The following is a 22,661-nucleotide window of genomic DNA, read 5'->3' on the forward strand; positions in this document are numbered from 1 at the left end:
AAACTTAGTTGTGTAACTAACAAGATACAGCTGTCCTCCTTACGAATGAAGAAATTCTCCCCCTTTCCCCTAAGTGAGATGCACAGACCCCAAAAGTCACTGTATCCATTACTGGCTATGTTAATTACTCCTCAAGTCACAGTCTGACTGAATACTAGTTTAAGGCTCAATTGTAAACTAACTTCCAACAACTTGCATACAAACTAAAAAGGTATCAAGGAAAGAGGAGAAAATAGCATGAACAAATAAATACCTACAGTAGAAAAATGGGCGACTGGCCATTCTTCGTGGCTCAGATAGTAAAGAATGCCTGCAATGCAGGAAATCCAGGTTCAATCCCTGGGCCAGGAAGATCTGGAGAAGGGCATGGCAACCTACTCCAGTATTTTTGCCTAGAGAATTCCATGGACAGAGGAGACTGGCGAGTTATAGTCCATGGGGTCGCAAAGTAGGACACGACTGAGCAACTAACACACACAGAGGCAAATTAGAGACTTCAGTGGGGGCCAGTGCTAAGATTTGGGGCTCCCAATGCAGGGGGCCAGGGTTCAATCCCACAGTCTGCAACTAAAGAGCTCGCCTGCCATAACAAACAGCCAGCACAGTCAAGCAAGTACACGTTTTTTTTTAAAATAGTCAAATGGGAAATATGGAAAGCCACTACAATTTTCATTTCTGTAACCAGTCACAAGGCCATAATTGATAGCTTCCTTCTTCCTCAGCCCATTCTGTATTCCCACCACCCTCAGCCAGAACCTCATCTGCTCCAGGTTCTTTACCTGGTGGGGTGATCTGTTTTGATTGTCTCCTACTCACCCCACTGCTAGAGGGTTCCTTTACCTTAATCTTATTTGTACTGACTTGCATTTGGTGTGACAAAGTATCAGTGAAACAACTCAGGACTTGGCACTTTCACTGCTGAGGGCCCAGGTTCAATCCCTGGTGGGGGAACAAAGATCCTACAAGCCATACAGCTCAGCCAAGAAAAAAAAAACAACAACTTCTATTTTGGGATATAGTGTATATAATTTTTCCATGTAAGTCAACAGATAAATTAGAACTCTACATCTCAATAATAAGGGCATATATCTCATCAAACCAAACCTACACGGCTGTGAAATACGAAGAAGCAATTCTTTTTAGGCCATCAAGTCTGGCACAGATTTGATATAGTCTGTTTCCTTAGAATACTAATACTGCAGACTTCACAATACTTTTCATTTATGTGACATATCAAGATAATTTTATGAGGGAATGCCCTGGCAGTCCAGTGGTTAGGACTCCATGCTATCACCAAGAGTTTGGGTTCAATCCCTGGTTAAAGAACTAAGATCCTGCCAGCTATGCGTACTGCCAAAGGGAAAAAAAAAAAAAGATAATTTTATGACAGTTTAGTTTTATTTAAATTCAACTCTATACTCACAGGATTGAACATACCATACCATATAAAAAGGTATTATTAATCAGTACACATGAAACTGAAAATTTTGTGAAGGAATTACAAGCAATGGAGCTATAAGTATTACCAGAAAAGATGGTGGAGCTATTAAACTATTGGAAGAATTATAGGAATAATTCTTTATATGACAAAACTTTGGCACCCAAAGAGATTCTTCTGAATCTTATTAGATGCATTGTCTTCAAATGCAGTAAGAATTGTTAAAATGAATCTCATCAAAGAGCTGAATTAATGAAATATTTTGTTCAAACACTGGAGCTATTATACTGAAATGTGTTGATTGGTTGGGATCAAGGTGAAGTTTTACACATTGTCAGTCTTCTGGCTTCAACTGTTCTGGGGTCTATGTGCTTGAGGCCAGCAGTTTCAGCTGGTGGGGGTCTGGTTCCTTACAGGAACAACTTAGGAAGGTGTGTCAGACCTTCATATCTTCAGGGAACTGGGTGTTGTGATTCTGCTATGTGACGGGTTTATAGTCTAAACTGTTACTGGCTTCCCAGTCCAACAGCTATTTCTTGTTTCTACATCTTCACATTTTCTAATCATTAACTCTTGAGCAAGGCTTTTGGGACTCTGGGGAGGACTGGGAAACTAAAACAAAAGCCTTTTACTTCAAAAATCGGGGACACAGGGGCCTGTATACAGTTTCAAGCTCCATATTACCCCTAAAAATGAATATTAATTCCTTCTTATAATAAAATTTTCAGTCCGTGTTCACATTTCCCCGTTTGGTCATATTATTTTTATGTTTTTTTCTTTGTTGAAAATATATACATACTGCTTGTTCAAATCAGGATCAATAAATATCACTGAATAACTGCTGATTTCAGGAACAAATTATCCTTTTATGCCTGGGGAAGGCCGAGTATATCTTTGTACTTTTGTTGTTGTATTTGAGGGGTTATTTTTGTTTTGTTTTTTACATGCATAAAATTTCCTTGGAAGGACACACAGAATGGTTCCCTTGGAGAGGATCAGAGAGAGTGATCAGAAGGAAGATTTTTCTTCCTATGCACACATGAATTTTAAACCATATTGAACTCATGATCTACTCAACAACTGGGGAATTAAAAATAAAAAGTTTTCTAAAGGCAAGTCCTAAGACATCATCAAAAGGGATTAGAATGTGGGAAATAAAGGTGGGAGGGCTGTTTCCAGACCTGCCACAAGATGGCAGCAAAGTGACACCAAAGCTTGGTTCTGGACTCCGGCTGCCTGGCTGCCCATCAGTCTCCCTCCCCATTTAGGACAGGCAAATGCTGGTAGGTTCCTGCCCACCACTATCCTGAGCTGTGATGCTGTAGCTGAGCTAAATCCCCAGATTCCTCACCCACAGAGGCTGTGAAATGTTTACTGTTGTGTTACGCTTCCACATTTTGAGGTGATTTGTTACTTGCCAGTTAGATACTAGACTTCATACTATTCCACCAAAAAGTATTTGAGTATGTATTTCTAAGACGTAGAGACTCACTCTTTAAAAAAAACACAACCACAATAGAAATATGTTTAAATTATTTACTATAATAAAATATCCACGCAGTCTAGTTAATGACACATGAAGTATTTGAATTAAAAATATTAATGTCTGCAATCTATTTTAAAATAGATCAAAAAATTTTATGGATGGATAGAGGTATAGATGGCTAGTTATGTGATAAGGCAAATGTAGCAAAGTGTTTATTATAGAATCTAGGTGGTGGGTATATGAGTGTTTACTAGAAGATTCCTTTACCCTTTCTGTATCTTTGAAATTTTTCATAAAATGTTGTGAGAAAAGTCAATCACTGGGGCTTCCCTGGTGGCTCAGTGGTAAAGAATCTGCCCACCAATGCAGGAGACTCGGGTTCGATCCCTGGTCCAGGAAGATCCTGCATGCCAAGGAGCAACTCACTCCGTTGGCCGTAACTGTTGAGCGTGTGCTCTAGAGCCCGGAACCGCAGCTACTGAGCCCACATGCTGCAACTACTGAAGCTCAGTGCCCTCGAGCCTGTGGTCCACAACAAGGGAAGCCACTGAGATAAGAAGCCTGCAACCAGAGAAAAGCTCACAAAGCAACAAAGACCCAGGACAGCCAAAAGTAAATACATTTTTTAAATTTATTTTTTAAAAAGTCAATCATTGTTTAAATTTCCAATTGTCTCAAAAGTGTTGGCATTTTTTTTGTTTGTTTGCCCATATCAAGATCCAAATAATAACCACAGGGTGAGATTGGTAAATATATGCTCTGTGTTCTTCAAATCACAGAATTGTGGTGCCTTTTTGTTATATCAATAAGCCTTCATCCTAACACAGGGCAACAGAGTTTACATCCCCCAGCTGGCTCTTGATCCTGAAGTTGAGCTCTTTAGTCTTGCAAGCTGATGAACCCATTCCTAAAGGAGACCTGAGTGATGGCAGCAGCAGCTTCTTTTTTCTTTTTAATATTTCTTTTTAGTTATTTATTTGGCTGCACCAGGTCTTAGTTGCCGTATACAGATCTTCCTTGGAGCATGCAGGTCTTGTTTTTTTTTTTTTTTAGTTGCAGCATGCAGAATTTTTATTTACTGCATGCAGAAATTTTAGTTGTATCATGTAGGATCTAGTTCCCAACCAGGGATCGAATGCAGGTCCCCTGCATTGGGAGTGAGGAGTCTCAGCCACTGGCCCACCAGGGGAGTCCCAGCAGCAGTTTGTGACTAGGGCTTCCTGACCAAGGTCAGTGCTACAGGATGTGTTCTGGGCTCTGTCGCTGTAGGGGCAGCTTCAGAGAACAGCCTTCTCAGGTCAGTTTTTACATGTCCTGAGTGTCAGTCCTATAGGACTAGCCTAAAAGTGAGGCATGTGTCTAGTGCAGCTACGCCGAGCCCCACCCTCGGAAGTGGGGAGTTTAATCCTCTGCAGTTGCCATCATGTAATTCCTTTTTATTTTTTATGAACTGCTGCTCATTCAACACACATTTTTGTGATTTATTACTTATATGCTGCGCTGGGTCGTCTTTATAGCACCCGGGCTTTCTCTAGCTGTGGTAAGTGGAGGCTACTCCTCATTGTGAAGCATGGGCTCTAGGTGCACGGGCTTAGTTGCTTCACAGCATGTGGAATCTTCCCTGACCGGGGTTCGAACCCATATCGCCTGCCTTGGCAGGCAGATTCTTAACCACTAGACCACCAGGGAAGCGCGCCCCCTTGTAATTCTTCATGTTATCTTTGAATTTGTGTTTTGTGTTTTATAAGTGAAGTCTGCTGGGACAATGGAGCAGGCATCAGGAACTTAAAGCCTGACCTGTGTGCATTCTCTCTTCCCACCACTCTCTCTCCCTGAGACAGGCTCTTAGCTGCCTGTTCTGCCTCCTGAGGGCCTGGGCTTCAGGAGGGTCAAGGTCCACTACACACATCCCATGGCCTCTGAGGGCAGGGCAGAGTGGCAGCTACTCCCTCCTCAGTTGGCAGTCCATGGCATATTCAGCAGGTGACCAGCAGGGGCGAGTGTCCTGCCCACCACTGATCCCAGTTCTGTGTCTTCTTGGAAGAGAGGCTGCATCCCCCTGTAGGGAGCAAGCCTGTGAGAAGGAAATATGCCTTGTTTGACTTCTCCACCTCAGGCCAAGGCACCAGTTGGTCCAGTGGTTGGTGGGGAGAGAAGCAGAACTTGGCAGCCAGCAGCCATGTGTACAGACACACAAAGTTGCAGGGCAGGTCACCCAGGTGACTGTAAGAGCTTGGACTCACCCCAGGGTATCCCTTGCTCTAGGGAGCATGACAATGAATAGCACATTAAAAACACCATGACAGCTTAAGAACAATCATGGAAGAAAGGAAAATGCTTTCTATCTTAGTATTTTTATTTTTTTAATATCTATTTATTTGGCTGTGCCAGGTCTTAGTTGCAACATGTGGGATCTAGTTCCCTGACCAGGGACCAAACCCGTGCCCCCGCCTTGGAAGCGCAGAGCCCCAACCTCTAGACCACCAGGCAAGTCCCAATATCTTAGTATTTTTAACAGAGGTGTTTTTTCTTTCCGTTTGCTGTTTGAAGGAGGGGTCCCACATTTTCATTTTGCACAGGGCCCCATACATCAGTTCGCAGTCCTGCTTAGAGGGCACTCCTTCAGCCTTTCCAACATTTCTGGTATCCCAACCAAGAGCAATTTCTGTTTTCTTCCCTGAACACTGATCCTACACAGCTGCAGATAACAGGGGACAGCTGGGGGAATGAGCACATGTGTGGCCACTTCCTGGATGACTAGAAATATCTAAATGAGTAGAATCTAGGAGGAGCACTGAAGCCCTACTTGGTTAAGTAGGTGGGAGTGACCAAGTTAGAGAACATTTGGCTTATATTGTATATCCTTTGACAAATATTTATCAAATCCACCCATTTGTCAGGTGCTGGGGATGCAGTGGAATCTAAAGTCAACAGACAGAGCAACTACACTGTTTTCCAGGGTGAAGAAGAGTGTGGAGGTGGGGGTAAGATGAAGCAGCAGAGACGATTGCTATGCAGCGCAGTCATTTTGTGCGCATGTTTAACTTAAGCAGTCAGCTACGTGGGTTCACAATAAACAAAGATAATGAAAAATAATTATTTAAACAAGGAAATTATCCTGCCCTTCATTCCACTTAATAAATAAGCAGCGTATGCTCCCTCCTGTATGAGATATGGGCGTAATCTACTTCCTTGGGCCTCGTATCTCATCTGGATGTAGTGTGAGTTGAGTGTACTTTTCATACAACATAGTCCCTGAACCCAAAAATGAACATTGACATTTAGCTAAAGCCATAGCCATCTGTTACAACGTGGGAGGAAAATGGCATAATGAAAGATGGTGTCTTACCTTCCTTTAGTTGCTCTCAACATCAACCGGATAGGGAGAGATCCGGGGAACACAACGGAGGAACAGCATTTGCCCTAGCCGGATACCTCCGCAGAAACAACCCAAAAATGTATTCTCCGGGACCGCTTTCCTCTCCGCGTGGACCAACAGAATTCTGAGATGAGTAACAGATGGGTGCTCCAACCATTCGGCGCTGGGATGCGGGGATGGGGTTGCAGCGTCTTCCCCGCCCATCTATTGGACGAATCGGAAAGCGTCCTCCGGGACCGCGGTGTCCTGGGGCGCGCGGGGGCGTGGCCTGGGACTCCCCCGAGGGGAGGGCGCCGTCTGTCCTTGGGCAGAGAGGGGAGGTGACTCCGGCCGAAGAGGAGGACACAGGATGAGGGCCTTGCGGGTGAGGGCCCCTAAGGGTCAGGTTTCGGCCCCCAACTCGGAAACTCTCAGAAACCCTCACCCCTATTTGAAACTCTCCCCAAATTCCGGGATCTGGGGACTTGGAACGTGAGCCCCCTTCAGGGCTCGGGACTCCCTCCTAATAAGCCTGGGGCCCCTCTCCCCAGCTCCCAACCCAAAATCTTTTGAGACAGCCGGGGACTTGTTAACTTGACCAAAAGCCCAGAGTTGGAACTTCTTCCCTTCATCCAGGGCTCCCTTAGCATTCCTTCCCCTCTCCCTAACTTCTTAGGCTGCCGGGAAATTCCCTAAGCACCCCGATCCAGCCCTGCCCTTCCCGCGACCTGAGCTCCTCCCATTAACCCTGGGAACCGAAAAGAAAAAAAAAAACCTCTCGGGGCTGGGACCCGCGGAATGTGAGCCTTCCTTCTGGGTCCGATCCTCTAGACGGTCCGATAACCTTCAAGCCAGACCCTCTAGGCACGAGTCCCGTTCATCTAGGCCTTTCCTGCCAGGACACCCTCCCCCACTCACGCTGTCAGTTCTCATCTTGCCTTTGAGACGCTCCCATGGGACAGGAGTGTCCCCAAGTCAGAGCCTCGGAAAGTCCGACACCCTCCCCCCAAAAGGACCTCCTCCGGGACGCCCCTGCAGACTCCCTCAGTGTCCACCCATCCCCTCTGCACAGGTCTCCCAGGCACTGGTCCGCTCCTTTAGCTCAACCGCCCGGAACCGCTTGGAGAACCGAGTAGCTGAGAAACAGAAACTCTTCCAGGTGGGCGGGGCGGGGGCGGGGGCGGGGCGGGGGAGGAGCCTGGGCCGCCGGCTTCGTCCCGAAGAGAAGTTGGGGGTGGCAGGAGCTTAAGGTCTGCGATGCTGACAGCGCCTTTCTCATCGTGTGCCCTCAAATTCCAGGAGGACAATGGTCTCCCGGTGCACTTGAAGGGCGGTGCAACAGACAACATCCTGTATCGAGTGACGATGACTCTGTGTCTGGGGGGTGAGTGCAGGGCCAGGCTCGGCCTGAACTGCGGGAGGAGGCGGCGGGGCTCGAGATGGAGAGGGGAAGGGGCGGGTTCTGGCGCTAGAGTTACGCCCGAGAATTGGATTCTGAGCTGGTGTGGACCCTATGGGAGCCTGGGCTGACAAATACAGAGGGAGCACCCCAGGGCTTGGGCTCCTGTCCCAGGAAGATGGCTGGGCTAGTGATGCATCTGGGGAGAAAGCCTGAAGCCTGGTCTGTATCAAGGTCCAGCATTTCCCCAGCTGAAGGGCAGTTTGGGAAGGGACTCGAGCCTGCAGCATGGGCTCAGAAGCAAGATGGGGCTCAGGGAGGGAACTGGGGCCTCATTCAGTACCCCCCACACTCCCTCCCTAGGCACTCTCTACAGCCTGTACTGCCTTGGCTGGGCCTCCTTCCCTCACAAGAAGTGAAACCAAGAAGTCTGCAGGACCCGAACAGGCATCAATAAATGTGCTGGTTTCCTGCGGAACCCAGCCCAGCTCCATGCTCCCTATTTGTGCCTCCTAGCCCATCCTTCCACCAGCAAGTCATCTCTGCCCTGTGGACAACCCTGGGACCCTCCTACTAGACCAGGGTTATCCCCCTAGGATGTCACTGCCTCTCAGCCCTCCCAGAAGCCCCAAACAGCATCCCTGGGCTGTCCCCTCAGGGTCTGGGGACCTGCTTTGTATCCTGGGATGGCACCCCCTCTCCCTGCAGAGGCCCAGGGTGGGGAAGAAGATCCTAAGCATAGTGTATGACATCAGAGAGGTAGAGGCAAGTGGGGACAGACTCATTCAAGCACAGAAGCTGAGAGGGGCAAATATGGCCTTGGGGGGCACAGCCAGGGGGACACTGAGACCTCCCACAGGTCTGGCTCTTCCAGCAGAAGCAGAGATGGCCCTGACTACTAGTCTTGGTTTCCATGGGATCTGAGCGAGATCTCAGCAAGAATAAGGCTACAGCTCAATTGGGATCCAGAATGAGAAAAAAGACTGGGACTAGGAGACACATACAGACAGGCTTCCTCTGCCTCAAACAGAGTCAGAGCCACCCCTCAACTCAAAACAGGAGGCAGATATCGGAGAGAGCAGCAACTAGGGTACATTTATTTCCTCCCAGGCCTGGCAGCCTGGGAGCAGAATACAGACAAAGGCACTGGGGCATGTGGCCCTGTTTTGGCCTGGAGTTCAGGTGCCTGGGTGGTAACTGAATGGGTGTGCCTGGGTGTGGAGGGACTGGAGTGATCCTCCCAGAACTAAGAGAAGGGCCCTTGGGGTGTGGAAGCCACACAAATGTTGGGCTTGGCACAGGTGCAAGAGAAGGGTTATGGAGTAGACGAGATGGGTGTGCTGGGTGGGGGTGACTGGAGGGGCAAGGCGTGTTGAAGCATGTTGGGCCCTGGCTGTTGACTGAGAATCCAGATGCCAAGGGCTGAGAGGACAGAAAGGCCTGTGGGTCAGCAGGACCCACGAAGATGTGACTGCAGACAGAATCAGCCCTGGGGGAGACCGAAGAGTCCAAGGTGACTCCTACAGCGAGGTGATGAGGGGGCAGGCCTGGGGCTCCCATTCAGGAGTACATGGTCAGCTGCAGCCACTGGGGAAAGGAAGGGACAGACAGTGAGGAGCCGGGAACCCAGGAATACCAGCAGCCCTTCTCTGCTCTCACCCAGGGGTCTTTGGGAAATTGGGAGGGAGGGAGCCCTCGCTCCAAGCTGGTACATGGGGCTGAGGGGAGGGGCCCTCTGCTAGTTTCCCACATCTCAGGGTGGAGATGGGGGTTCTTACCTCCTGGATGTTCACCTGGATTTGTCCAGTGCCATCTTTGTCGAGAGATTTGAAGGCACCTGGGGAAAGGAAAGGTTGGTGGGACTGGCTTTTAGGATTAAAATATACTAATATATGATAATACTAACAGCTAGTAGTCTGTCTACTCTGGCAAGCACCTGTATAAAGTGCTTTCCGTGTATGAATTCATTTAACCCGATTTTGGGAGGTAAGTGTCATTTTAAAATAAGGCACAGAAAGGTGAAGTGATGTCCCTGTGTTACATAGAGAAAAAGGAAACTGGGATTGGAACCCAGACTTCTACTCATCTCAATAATGGCCTCCATATCTTGACCTTCACGCCCCTCATCACCCTCTGCCCAAGCCCCAGCCCCCTACCAACCTCCAGTTCCAGCTGAAACAATCTACTGGAAGGAGGCTCTGCATTTCCTGCTCCTACAGTCTGTTGTGGTCCCCACTCCTGCCCTGAAACTCATTTCCATGTTCCCCACTCACAGCCAAACCTGTATGTAAACAGGTGCCCACAGTCTGTGTGGCTCTCTCTCACTCACGGCTCAATTACCACCCTCGGGGGTCCACGCGTGTGGTACCCTGGACACTCCACGTGCAGCTAGCCCTCTTGCTGGTAAACCCCAGGCCATTTCTTGACCCTCTCATACATGGCTTTTGGCATCATCTGCCCTGTTGTCCTCTCCCACCTTCCCTTCATGTCCCCAACATACATGTCCCTTTTCTTCCCTGCATGCTCTTAATATACTGTCCACCCTGGGCTCTTGGCATGCCAGGAGATCTTCCTAAAGGAAACCTGAGACCCTGTTCTTCCCCTGCCTAGACCCTGTTCACTGTCCGCATTAGTGTCTGAGCACCTTCGAACTTGGCATTCACAGCCCTGCATGGCCTGACCATCCCACTGCTCCTGCCCCCTCTCAGACAAATCTGCATTCAAATTCTAGCTTTGCAACTTCTAGCTAAGTGGCTGTGAGCAAGAAATTCGCCTCCTCAAACCCTAGGTTCCTCCTCCATGAAATAAATACTCTAACCATCACCGAGATCACCATCTCCTCTTTCCTTTCTAGGCCTTCACACAGGCTGTTCCCAATGCAACACTGCTCCCCACTCGCTTGCTGGGGTCACTTCTTACCCACCAGGTCTCAATTCACACATGCCCTCCCTCCTCCAGGAAGGCCTCCTTGATCACTTAAGCTACATCAGCTGCCTAGTTAAGTTTGAAGAGCTCCCAGTTACAAGTCTAAACCTGATCTACCCTGACCGTCCCCTCACAGCCCCATCACTCTGCAAAGGCTTCCCCGATCCCAGACTTAACCATCCCGAGCTGCCACTGTCTGGTAATTTGCCTCTCCTGTGGACTGTGAGCAACATAAAGGCAAGAACATGGGCTGTTTCAGTCACTGCTGTGCCCCTAACACTGCCTACCTCAGTGTCAGGCTCAAAGGAGGCTTGGCCCAAGGAGGCTTGACAAATCCCCACCTGGGAAGAGAGCTAGGGTGTCACTTACGGAACATGGCATCCAGTCTGACCAGGCAACTGATGAAATTGTCAAAATCCATGTTCCCTCCCTCATCTGAGTAGCGTCGGATGATCATGTTGTAGAGATGTTCATTCAGGTGGAATCCTGAGAACGATTTAGTTAACAGGTGTGGGGGCCACAGAGCCGAACCCTCTCCCAGCCCCAGGATTCAGACTCAGACCAGATCAGTGGGGGCTGCCTCACCATTCCCACCCCCAGTCCCACCATGTTCCTGCCAGCCACACCTGCTGCCTCAAAGGCCCCTGGGAGTTCACTGCTGCCAATGGTCCCTGAACGGTCAACATCAAACTGTTTGTATATGGCCTGTGGGGACAAGGAGGTCAGGATTCAGCTGGGCCTCATGGGGCGTGGCATTTCCAAGGCTTGGGGCACTGTCTTTGTGCCAGTCGTTTCAGAGGCTGAACACACCTGCCACTTTTTGATGTTGTTCCACAAGTACTTGAATTCTTCGAAGCCCAGTTTACCAGTCGTATCACTCTGGTGGGAGGGTGTTAAGAATAGCCATACCCAGAAGTGTGGACAGTGTACATGATGATGTAAGGACCAAGCAGGGGAGTCTGGGCTAAAACCCCAGCTCCCATCCCACCCTCATCCTGTCACCTTGTGTGTGGCTTCATTGTTCGTTTTGCCCATAGGTACTTTAGTTTGTATTTCTAAATGATAAAGACTCTCTTTACACATAATCACATGAAATCCTCATTTATAACATTCTTTGATAGTAATTCAAACTTACAAATATTAGGACATGTAAAACACCAGGGTATCTTAGAACTCTAGGGAAATGAGGTGATGAGTAAATACCTGATGTACTTGTGATAAAAAGTGAAGGAGATATTGGTATAAAGCCCTCACTCAGCTCAGGGCTGGCACTTGATAAATTCTCAGTAAACAGCAACAATGGCCAAGACTTATCACATGACTTCAGATAGTGCTAAACTTCTCAGGAACATCACTTGTCTCACTAAATCCTCAAGATACCAGCCCCATCAGTATTGTATCTGGGTGACAGAGAAACAGCTTCAGAGCTGAAAAATCTACCCAGGTGAGATCATAGTAACAGTGTGTGCAGACCACTTACTCTGTGCTACCCATTGTGCTAAGCATTTTGCATGAAACGCCAATTTGGTATCACCATTATCACTCACCCAATTTTATCAAGAGGTAAACTGAGGCACAGAGAGGTTCAGTAACCTTGCTAGGAGGCTGAGCTGCATTTGTTTCACCCTAGACAACACATGTATGTCATCACATGACATGCATATATATGTGTGTCTATAATGCTTTGTGCATGCAGTATGTGCCTGTGTCCAAAATCAGTGAATGATGTGTGTTCCCATGCACACGCCTCTACATATCTTCATGTATGTGGGTGTGCCCTTATATATGTGTGTGTGCATGTGGGCAAACCTATGGCAGTTACAAGGTGGGGTTATAAGGTTATAAGGTCCGTTGAATGATTGCCTCTCTAGGTCCTGCCTGGTTTCTTCATCTGTAAAATGGAATATAATAATCATACCTGTCCCACAAGGTGGCTGTCAAGTAAATGTAAGTAAAGTGCCAGTCATGACAGCTGATGTTATTATGTGTTGCCACATGTCCATAGGTGGGTGTGTGTTCTAATGTATACGTGTCCACATCTGTGGGTATGAAAGCTACACCCTGACTGCCCCAGCCACTCTCGCAGAAAATCCCTTCTTGGGAATTCCCTGGAAGTCCAGTGGTTAGGACTCCTTACTCTGTCAGGGCCCCAGTTTAATCCCTGGTTGGGGAATGAAGATCCCACAAACCACGCAGCGTGGCCAAAGAAAATTCCCTCATCCTCAAGTTCTCCACCAGACTACTCTCAAGGATACATCCATTACGGCCACCATGCTTCGACATGTGTCAATGCCAAAGCCATCAGTCTTCAGATCAGGATCTGTGGGATACAGGTTGAAGGTCAAAGGCCAGAGATCACAACTACCCCAGCCACCATGCCTCCAAACCTGCCCTGTCTGCTGACCCCAGTCACTCACGTCGGGTCACCACTTTGTTGAGAATATTCATGAGTTCTGTGGCGCTGACCTCCATGTCCTGGGGGAAGAAGTTAGGAATGGGGCAGGGGTGACTGCAAGGGGTCTGAGGGTGTGATGAAGGAGGATGGGAACTTTGGGACTGCCATGGTGGAGTGTACATGTAAAGGGCAGCCCAAGGGAAGGCATGGAAGGGTTAAGGACGGGTCTGGGGCCCCTGTTTACTTACATCTCCAGCCAGCTGGGCAAAAAGCCTCCGGAACTGCCGGACCTCCTCACTCTCATTGGCCTCGATGTTGGAGTAATGTGTGCGAGGGGGCTGCAGAGGGAGGAGATTTCACAGCAGGTAGGGGGAAGGGTGCCCTGGCCGGGGCAGCAGTACGTTGGGAAAGTCTGAGTGGGCTGAGCGGTGAGTGACCAAATGGCAATGAATAGGAATGGATATAGCTAAGTCCGCAAAGAGTTGGATATGACTTAGCGACTGGAAAATAATAGCTAAGTTTGAGGATTACAAGGGAGAGATTCAGTGAGATAAATTTCGTAAGGAAAGGGATGGGGCTTTTTCAAAGGGACAAGGATGGGTGTTGGAAAAGGCCTCAGAATGAGAAAACAGTGGCGGCTTACCAGGGGCTCTGGGTTGTACTGCGCAGCCGCCTCACTGAAGGAAAACATGGGGGTGGGGGTTAGTGCCAGGGGGCGGGGCCTCCAACCGGCAGCCAGCCCCCACACCCCATCCCTCAACCCCTAGCTGGCCACCCTACCTACTGGCTCCCTCCGCCCTCATCAGTGCTTGTCCTCTCCTGTCCCTATCCTTGCTGCCCTGGTTGTGCCCCCACAGTAAGATCCCCCTTGCCAGAGCACACCTACATAATGGCAGATTCCTCAAAAGACCCAGCCCCTTCGAGGGCTGCCTCATAGAAGCTTGGCCCCAGCTTCCCGGGGCCCCACCCTCCTGGGTTCCACCATGGCTTCTAACGTTTGTGTCTTCTCAATATCCCACCCCAGCTCCATTAGTTCTCACCCCTTCATATCACACTCAATGGCTAAGACCTACCAGGCACCTACCGACCCCTACTCCCCCTTCACTGCTGCTGCTGCTGCTGCTAAGTCGCTTCAGTCGTACCCCTTCACTAGGACATTTTTAATCCAATCAGTTCCCAGCCTAGCCTTGCCCCTTGATGGCCTTTTCCCCAATCCTATAAGGGCTAGACCTCTTCTGAGCACACCTCATTGACCCACCTACGAGGGCCACACCGCGCGCACAAGGCTAGCCTTGCCCCCAAGAAGTGATAACCAGCCTCATTGGCTCCGCCCCCTTAACGTTTGTCTCCAGGTTAGCGGAAGTAGGCCCCGCCAGCCCCATTAAGCCCCACCTCCCAAAGCCCCGCTGGTCCCATCAGACTATGTCCCCTCAATAATCAGAGTACCCCCATGTCAAGCTCCGCCCCCATGAACTCATTACGGTCGGCCCCCTCAAAGCGGGTCTCCTAGCCCAGGGCCGGCCCAGCCTAATTAAGGTTCCTGGTCAGTGTCCAGGTTACCCCATTCTATTGCTGGACAAGCCTCCTCCTCGGGCCACGCCCATCACCAGGCTCCGCCTTACCTAATGGCGCTAATGACCCCGCCCAGGATGCGCATGGCAGTTCCGCCGCCGCCGCCACCGCCGCCGCCGCCTCCGCCACCGCCGCCGCCTCCGGCCCCGCTGATAAGGCCTCCAAGCACATTCCCTAGACCCCCGCCCAGGCCCCCGCCTCCTCCGCCGCCTCCGCCACCCTTCAAGAACGAGTTAACCAGGAACATGGCTGATTCCTAAGGAGGGAGAAAGGGGTTAGATGGCTGTCTCGTCCCTGAGCCCGCCCCTTCCCCCACAAAAATACGCATTTCTGACTGCTGGACGTGAGGAAGTAATATGAAACCTCTAGGCGGAGACCTATCCTCCGGCTGGGGCTTAAGGGCCCATTCGGGGTGAGGTCTGGGCTTCTGGGGGAGGTGGTTCTTGGATGGTGGCATAAGGACAGAAAATCAGGTTTGAAACCTCCTTCCGTTCCAAAGGTCCGCATCTGGCTTGAAAAACTCTGGACTGAGTCTACGCATAGGCATCATGAAGTACCAGGCACTGGCCAGGTCAAGTGGGATTCTCAAGGTGGGAGGTCCCAAGCTAGCGCTCGAATCTGAGATCCAGAGCCCTAGAGGTTTGAGGCGGGTCAGAACCGTGGGTTAGAAATTCTCCGCCTGGAGGCCCCTGACATAGAGTTTAGGAAATCCAGAATGTGGGTTTAAGGATTTAGGTGCAACCAGCAGTGAGACTAGACTCATTGCTGGGTCTGTGGGATCAGGTCTAAGATTTTAAGTGTCGAGCCTCGGAGCCTGGAATAACGGAGTTCCTGTTAGAATTGAAAGGACGGATCGTGGTCCCAGAGGCTGCACCCAGGGCTGAATTTACTGGGTACCTCTCCACGGGCTCCTATTTTAGATCCTGAGAGGAAGGGTGGAAGAGTCCCTGGGGCGGGATAACTAGGCCGGACAGATCTGAGAGCTCGAATCTGAGATCAAGGGTGTAGTGGATCCCTGAGGCTAAGATTTTAGGATCTCTTCGGGTCTGGAGGCCTCCAGGGCCGGAATTACAGAGTGCAGGGGGAGTCCGGACTGGGCGCTCACCGCCTCGTTCACGCGTCCGCCGGTCCGCTCGTCGGTGTAGCTCTGGGGCCTCCGGCTGCGTCCGACTCCGCAGGGCGGGGCGGGTGACTCAGGCTGCCAAGGCCGGGTTAGGCTCTGCGGGGTGGCCCAGCCCGCATCCGCCCGGTCCTAGAGCCGACATTAAGACTGCGCGTGCGCTTATCGGTCCCGCCTCCTGTGATTGGATGCCGCTGCCCAAGGTCCACCCTGCGTTTCTAGTGCCTTGCATTCCCGACACCGCCCTGAGTTGACAGATCTGAGGTCTTTCCCTATTCTGTGTGGTCCCAGGCACCTGGGAACTAGAACTCCGAGGGAACTTGGGCAGTCGTCGTGCCCAAGGCCACCTAGTGTCGATTTTCGCCCCAAAGCCTGCTGCCATCGTCTCACAGATGTGGCTTTCGGTTTCCTCTGAAAACGACTCCCGATACTCTTGGAACTTGTCTCCTATCCCAGCCTTGTCACGACAAACAGCGTCTGTAATTGTGTTTGGCCCACAGTCTGGGACAAGTGCCCGCTTCTATGGCGGGGATCCTGCAGGCAAAGCCCTGATGGTGGTCCAGTTTCACCTACGAATCGGACCGCCTTGTGCCTCCTGCATCCACACCCCTTGACCCCCTGAGCCAAGACCACTAGAATTATTTTTCCTGGACGGGTCCAAGTGTAGTCTCAGTCTTCTAGTCTCTTAAGAGGGGCCCGGATACAGGAAGAATCCGCTGGCCCCATCCTGGTTTCTGAGGCTGGACGTTCCCAGGGTCGGTTGGTGGCCGAGGTGGGAAGTGCAGCTGCGAAGGAAAATGGCAAAGGAGGTCACCTTTGGAACACTTTCGCTTGCTGTCTGCTTCCAACCTGTAAGCGCCCAGGACCTTTTCAGGGTCCCTCGGAGGGAGCTGTCAGTCTGTCTCTCTAGCCCTTAGGCGCTGCTCTGGAAGCTGACTCAGGTTGGGGTTGAATCCTGACTTTGCCCCTTAATAACTTGGAATTCCTGAACAGTGACCTGAGCCATGATTTTCTAATCTGTAAAATGTAAATAAAGGTCTCCATGCCCCACTCTCTAGGCTCCTAACAGAATGAAGCAGTAAAGGCTTAGTTAAATAGTAGAGGATACTCTGTGTCTGTTCCTTCCTCCTGGAGCCCTCTTGGGTTCCTGAGGTAGACTCTTGCTCTTCCTTAGTTAATACAGTAAGTCCCCTACATACAAACCCTCAGGTTGCAAACTTTCAAAGATGCAAATTGTGTTTGCATGTCCAATCACGTAAGTTAGTTCACCTGTCTGGTGTACATTGTCAGGTGCATGTATCCTCTATAAGCTGTTGTGCTTTTGTGTGCTTTACACAACTGTATAGAGTGGGCTTCCCTTGTGGCTCACCTGGTAAAGAATCTGCCTGTAATACAGGAGACCTGGGTTGGGAAGATCACCTGGAGAAGGGAAAGGCAACCCACTCACTATTCTGGCCTGGAGAATTGCATGGACTGGATAGTCCATGGGGTCAAAAAGAGTCGGACACAACTGAGTGACTTTCACTCACTCAGTCACTCACTCACTCACTGTATAGAGTACAGTAGTATAGTATGTTTATTTCCAGGCCAGGATGTCCAGAAGCAAGCATAAAAGCAGTGATGATGTACCTGGTACTACTGTACTTTTTAAGGTACTGTACTGTAAGATTAAAAATGTTTTCTTATAAGTTGAGAAAGCCCATGTGCAGCAATGAAGATCCAAAAGTAAAAATAAAATATTAAAAATTTTTATTTAATAAAAATAAAAAATAAAAATTAAATATTTTCTTTATTTTTTATGTTTGTTTTGTGTTATTTGTGTGATCAGTATTATAAACCTATTACAATACAGTACTTTATGGCGGTCTGTGTTAGTTGGTACCGAGGCTAACTTTGTTGGATTTATGAACAAATTGGACTTACGAGTACACTCTCAGAACAGAACTCATTCATAAGTAGGGGACTTACTGTACAGATAAAAAGAGCTGCCAAGCACGTTCCCAAGTACTTTACATAGTGGCAACCCACTCCAGTATTCTTGCCTGGTGGGCTTCAGTCCATGGGGTTGCAAAGAGTCCGACATGACTGAGCTACTGACACTTTACATGTATCAGCTCATATGTCCTCATAACAATCTTTGAATGGATGCTATATATCATCTCCATTTCACAAATAAGTAAACTGATTCTGAAGGTAAACTCCCTAGCTTGTACTCTAATTTTTTTTAATTATTTAAAATTTATTTGACTGTGTCAGAATCTTTGTTGCATCATGTGGGATCTTACGTTGTGCCCATGAACTCTCTAGTTGTGGTGTGCAGGGTCTGGAGCATGTGGGCTCAGTAGCTACGACATGCAGGCTTAGTTGCTCCTCAGCCTGGGGGATCTTGGTTCCCTTATCAGGGATCGAACCTGCATTGTGAGGCAGATTCTTAACCACTGGACCACCAAAGTGTTAGTCACTCAGTTGTGTCAGACTCCTTGTGACCCCATGGATTGTAGCACACTGACTCCTCTGTCCATGGAATTCTCTGGGCAAAGATACTGGAATGGATTGCCATTTCCTTCTCCAGGGAATCTTCCTGACCCAGGGATTAAACCCAGGTCTCCCACATTGCAAGCAGACTCTTTACCGACTGGACCACCAGGAAAGTCCTTAACCTGTACGCTTAAGCACTACTGAAACTGAGCAGGACTCTGTGAGGCTCCTGGGCGTGGAAGCCTTTGTGTTCCCCATTACTTGTTTGCAGGAAATAGGCTTCAGCCTCCTTGACCTTCCTTGAGTTCCAAAGGGCAAGTTCAAACAGTTACAAATCAGGGAAGAATGAAACATACATACTTCCCATGAACAGTATGAAAAGGCAAAAAGATATAACACTGAAAGATGAACTCCTCAGGTCGGTAGGTGCCCAATATGCTACTGGAGAAGAGTGGAGAAATAACTCCAGAAAGAATCAAGAGACAGAGCCAAGCAAAAACAACACCCAGTTGCGGATGTGACTGGTGATGGAAGTAAAGTCTGATGCTGTAAAGAACATATTGCACAGGAACCTGGAATGTTAGCTCCATGAATCAAGGTAAATTGGAAGTGGTCAAACAGGAGATGGCAGGAGTGAACATCAACATTTTAGGAATCAGTGAACTAAAATGGAAAGGAATGGGCGAATTTAACTCAGATGACCATTATATCTACTACTGTGGTCAAGAATCCCTTAGAAGAAATGGAGTATCCCTCATAGTCAACAAAAGAGTCTGAAATGCAGTACTTAGGTGCAATCTCAAAAACAACAGAATGATCTCTGCTGGATTCCAAGGCAAACCACTCAATATCACAGTAATCCAAGTCTATGCCCCAACCAATAATGCTGAAGAAGCTGAAGTTGAATGGTTCTATGAAGACCTACAAGACCTTCTAGAACTAACACCCCCCCCCCCAAAAAAATGTCCTTTTCATTATAGGGGACTGGAATGCAAAAGTAGGAAGTCAAGAGATACCTGGAGTAACAGGCAAATTTGGCCTTGGAGTACAAAACGAAGCAGGGCAAAGGCTAACAGAATTTTGCCAAGAGAACACACTGTCAAAGCAAACACCCTCTTCCAACAACACAAAGAAGACTCTACACGTGGACATCACCAGATAGTCAATACAGAAATCAGATTGATTATATTCTTTGCAGCCAAAGATGAAGAAGCTCTATACAGTCAGCAAAAACAAGACTGGGAGCTGACTGTGGCTCAGATCATGAACTCCTTTTTGCCAAATTCAGACTGAAATTGAAGAAAGTAGGGAAAACCACTAGACCATTCAGGTATGACCTAAATCAAATCCTTTATTACTATACAGTAGAAGTGACAAATAGATTCAAGGGATTAGATCTGATAGAGTGCCTGAAGAACTATGGACAGAGGCTCATGACATTATACAGGAGACAGGGATCAAAACCATCCCCAAGAAAAAGAAATGCAAAAAGCCAAAATGGTTGTCTGAGGAAGCCTTACAAATAGCTGAGAAAAGAAGAGAAGCTAAAGGCAAGGGAGAAAAGGAAAGATATACCCATTTGAATGCAGAGTTCCAAAGAATAGCAAGGAGAGATAGTAAAGCCTTCCTCAATGATCAATGCAAAGAAATAGAGGAAAACAATAGAGTGGGAAAAACGAGATCTCTTAAAAAAAATTAGAGATACCAAGGAACAGTTCATGCAAAGATGGGCACAATAAAGGACAGAAATGGTATGTACCTAACAGAAGCAGAAGATATTAAGAAGAGGTGGCAAGAATACACAGAACTGTACAAAAAGGTCTTCATGACCCAGATAATCACAATGGTGTGATCACTCACCTAGAGCCAGACATCCTGGAATGCGAAGTCAAGTGGGCCTTAGAAAGCATCACTACAAACAAAGCTAGGGGAGGTGATGGAATTCCAGTTGAACTATTTCAAATCCTAAAAGATGATGCTGTTAAAGTGCTACACTAAGTATGCCAGCAAATTTGGAAAACTCAGCAGTGGCCACAGGACTGGAAAAGGTCAGTTTTCATTTCAATCCCAAAGAAAGGCAATGCCAAAAAATGCTCACACTACCGTACAATTGCACTCATCTCACACATTAGCAAAGTAATGCTCAAAATTCTCCACGCCAGGCTCCAACAGTACATCAACCATGGACTTCCAGATGTTCAAGCTGGATTTAGAAAAGGTAGAGGAACCAGAGATCAAACTGCCAACATCTGCTGGATCACTGAAAAAGCAAGAGAGCTCCAGAAAAACGTCTACCTCTGCTTTATTGACTATGCAATGCAGGGGGCACAGGTTCAATCCCTGGTCAGGGAACTAAGATCCCACATGCCACAGAGCAGCTAAGCCCACAAACCAGAACTAGAGAGTTCATGCACTGCAATGAAAGACCCTGCATGATGCAACGAAGTTCACACAAAGACCCAATGCAGCCAAAAAAAAAAGAAAAAAAGAAACAATAGTGCATCTTTGGGACAGGATCCTCATTCTGCCTCAAGGGATACACTGAATACCTCTGAGCTCTGCAGAATTAAAACCTCCACTGAATGGAAGATGTTAGATGCTTGATGAAGCATTCTTCATTCCAGAGAAGCTCATCAGGAGACCACCAGGAGGTCAGATTAAAGGAGTGCAGGCCCAGCATACTCCCTCATCCTTATCAGCAACCCTGCCCTTGAACCATTGCTCTAAAACTCCTCACCAAGTCCTCCTGAGTTGGTACACAAGTTTTGAGGGCACAAGCCCTCTGTGTCTCCCTTTGCCTGGCAAAGCAATAAAGCTGTTCTTTTCTACTTCATCTAAAACTCTGTCTCCAAGATTCAATTCAGCACTGGTGCACAAAGGCCAAGTTTTTGTCATCACTTACCCGAGTGTATTGACTCCTCAATAATATAATGAATAAATAGCCCAAATAACAAGGTCACAGCAGACAAAACTCCAGTCACAGCTATGCTTCCTGAGGGCTTGTTGGGGCTGCTCTGCAGGCCTTATCTATGATGCAGGATCTAACAGGAGAGAAAATGGAGGCTGGGTCAACTTGCCTGAGTTCACAGAGAGTGGCAGGACCAGATCTGAACCTGGGCTTGGCTGATGCCGAAAGTTTGCTTGATGACTGATCTGGATTCCTTTCTGGCCATACCCCTCCCTGCCAGTCTGAGTAGCTTCCTCCTCTGCCCTTTCCTGGGCTCACTTGCTGCCAGGCCTTTGCATGGGCTGTGTCTGGAACACACTTCTGCCTTGTTTGCCTGGTGTTGTAACCACTCAAGCTTTGAGGAGTCACCCCTTCTAGGAAGCCCTCCCTGTCTGAGCCTGAGACTGAAGCTGAAGTTTGCAGTTCCATGCTGGTAGCATACATTCTCATAGCACTCACTGCCAATTACAATCATCTAGGTCTGGCTCCTTCATCTCTCAGTTCTGACCAGCTCTAAATCTTAGTCTGCCTCTCTAGCCCACTCGTGCCATTGTGGATCCCTCTTGTTGTTGTTGTTCAGTTGCTAAGTTGTGTCCACCTCTTTGTGGAGATGGACCCCATAGACTGCAGCATGCTAGGCTTCCCTGTCCTTCACCATCTCCCAGAGTTTGCTCAGATTCATGGCCTTCGTGTTGGTGAAGTTATCTAACCATCTCATCCTCTGCTGCCCTCTTCTTTTGCCTTCAATCTTTCCCAGCATCAGGGTATTTCCCAATGAGTCAGCTCTTCCCATCAGGTGGTCACAGTATTGGAGTCCAGCATCAGTCTTTTCAATAAATATTGAGTTGATTTCCTTTAGCTTAAATTCCACCTCCCAGAAATTTCTTGGTGGTCCATTGGTTAGAACTCTGTGTTTCACTGCTGAGGGCTAGGTTTCAACCCCTGGTCATGGAACTAGGATCTTGCAAGTCACACAGCATGGCAAAATAAATAAATAAATTCCATCTCTAGGCTGTCAGCTTATGCCCAGGTTTCTATCTTCAGCCCAGATATTTCTATCTTTAGGCTCCTCCATTCTGTATCCTACTCACTGTCTCCACAGGGGTCTTAGAGATGTGTCCAGCTTGGGACATCTTTACCTTCCTCCTCACCTTCCCCAACTAGTTTAATGGCATCTCCATCATTCCAGTGACTGAGATCAAATACCCTAGGTTGGCCCTTAAAAATTTTTTTGTTTGTTTATTTGGCTGTGCTGGGTCTTAATTAAAGCTCGAGGTATCTTTTAGTTGAGGAATTGGGGATCTAATTGACTTCCCAGTAGTAGCATTTAAAAGCCAGTGCAGGATGCTCAAAGCTCTAATCTTCTGATGCTCTCAAGTTGCCTAGGCAACCCTGGAAGCTATGCAAGCACTGAGGTGCCACAGGAAGGAAGCTAGCTGGATCCCTAAGCCATGGCAAGGAGCACATCTGCCAATTTCTTTGAGCAAGAAATCAATTTTGAAGTGTTAGTCTACTGAGGGCAGAACTCATTGTCACCACCATA

The 22,661-nt window shown here is 48.3% G+C and overlaps 2 protein-coding genes across 2 annotated transcripts; one reads left to right on the plus strand and one right to left on the minus strand.

The window, feature by feature from the left end:
* The first annotated feature begins 6,562 nt into the window (after positions 1 to 6,562).
* LOC128071326 (cytochrome c oxidase subunit 7A1, mitochondrial) lies at positions 6,563 to 8,183 on the plus strand. Its single transcript, XM_052664208.1, has 4 exons — positions 6,563 to 6,667; positions 7,355 to 7,441; positions 7,582 to 7,666; positions 8,045 to 8,183. The coding sequence occupies exons 1-4, from the start codon at positions 6,653 to 6,655 to the stop codon at positions 8,098 to 8,100; spliced, it is 243 nt and encodes an 80-aa protein (XP_052520168.1). The 5' UTR covers positions 6,563 to 6,652; the 3' UTR covers positions 8,101 to 8,183.
* Positions 8,184 to 8,750: 567 nt separating this feature from the next.
* Positions 8,751 to 14,829, minus strand: LOC128071322 (calpain small subunit 1). Its single transcript, XM_052664205.1, has 10 exons — positions 14,624 to 14,829; positions 13,645 to 13,678; positions 13,250 to 13,339; positions 13,024 to 13,081; positions 12,862 to 12,926; positions 11,417 to 11,485; positions 11,233 to 11,311; positions 10,976 to 11,092; positions 9,460 to 9,518; positions 8,751 to 9,268 (listed from the first exon to the last, which is right to left on the minus strand). Exons 1-10 carry the CDS (start codon positions 14,818 to 14,820, stop codon positions 9,242 to 9,244), a joined length of 795 nt encoding a protein of 264 aa, XP_052520165.1. The 5' UTR covers positions 14,821 to 14,829; the 3' UTR covers positions 8,751 to 9,241.
* Positions 14,830 to 22,661: the final 7,832 nt, after the last annotated feature.

Source organism: Budorcas taxicolor, unplaced genomic scaffold (genome assembly GCF_023091745.1).
Source record: "Budorcas taxicolor isolate Tak-1 unplaced genomic scaffold, Takin1.1 scaffold350, whole genome shotgun sequence".
Classification (NCBI taxonomy): Eukaryota; Metazoa; Chordata; class Mammalia; order Artiodactyla; family Bovidae; genus Budorcas; species Budorcas taxicolor.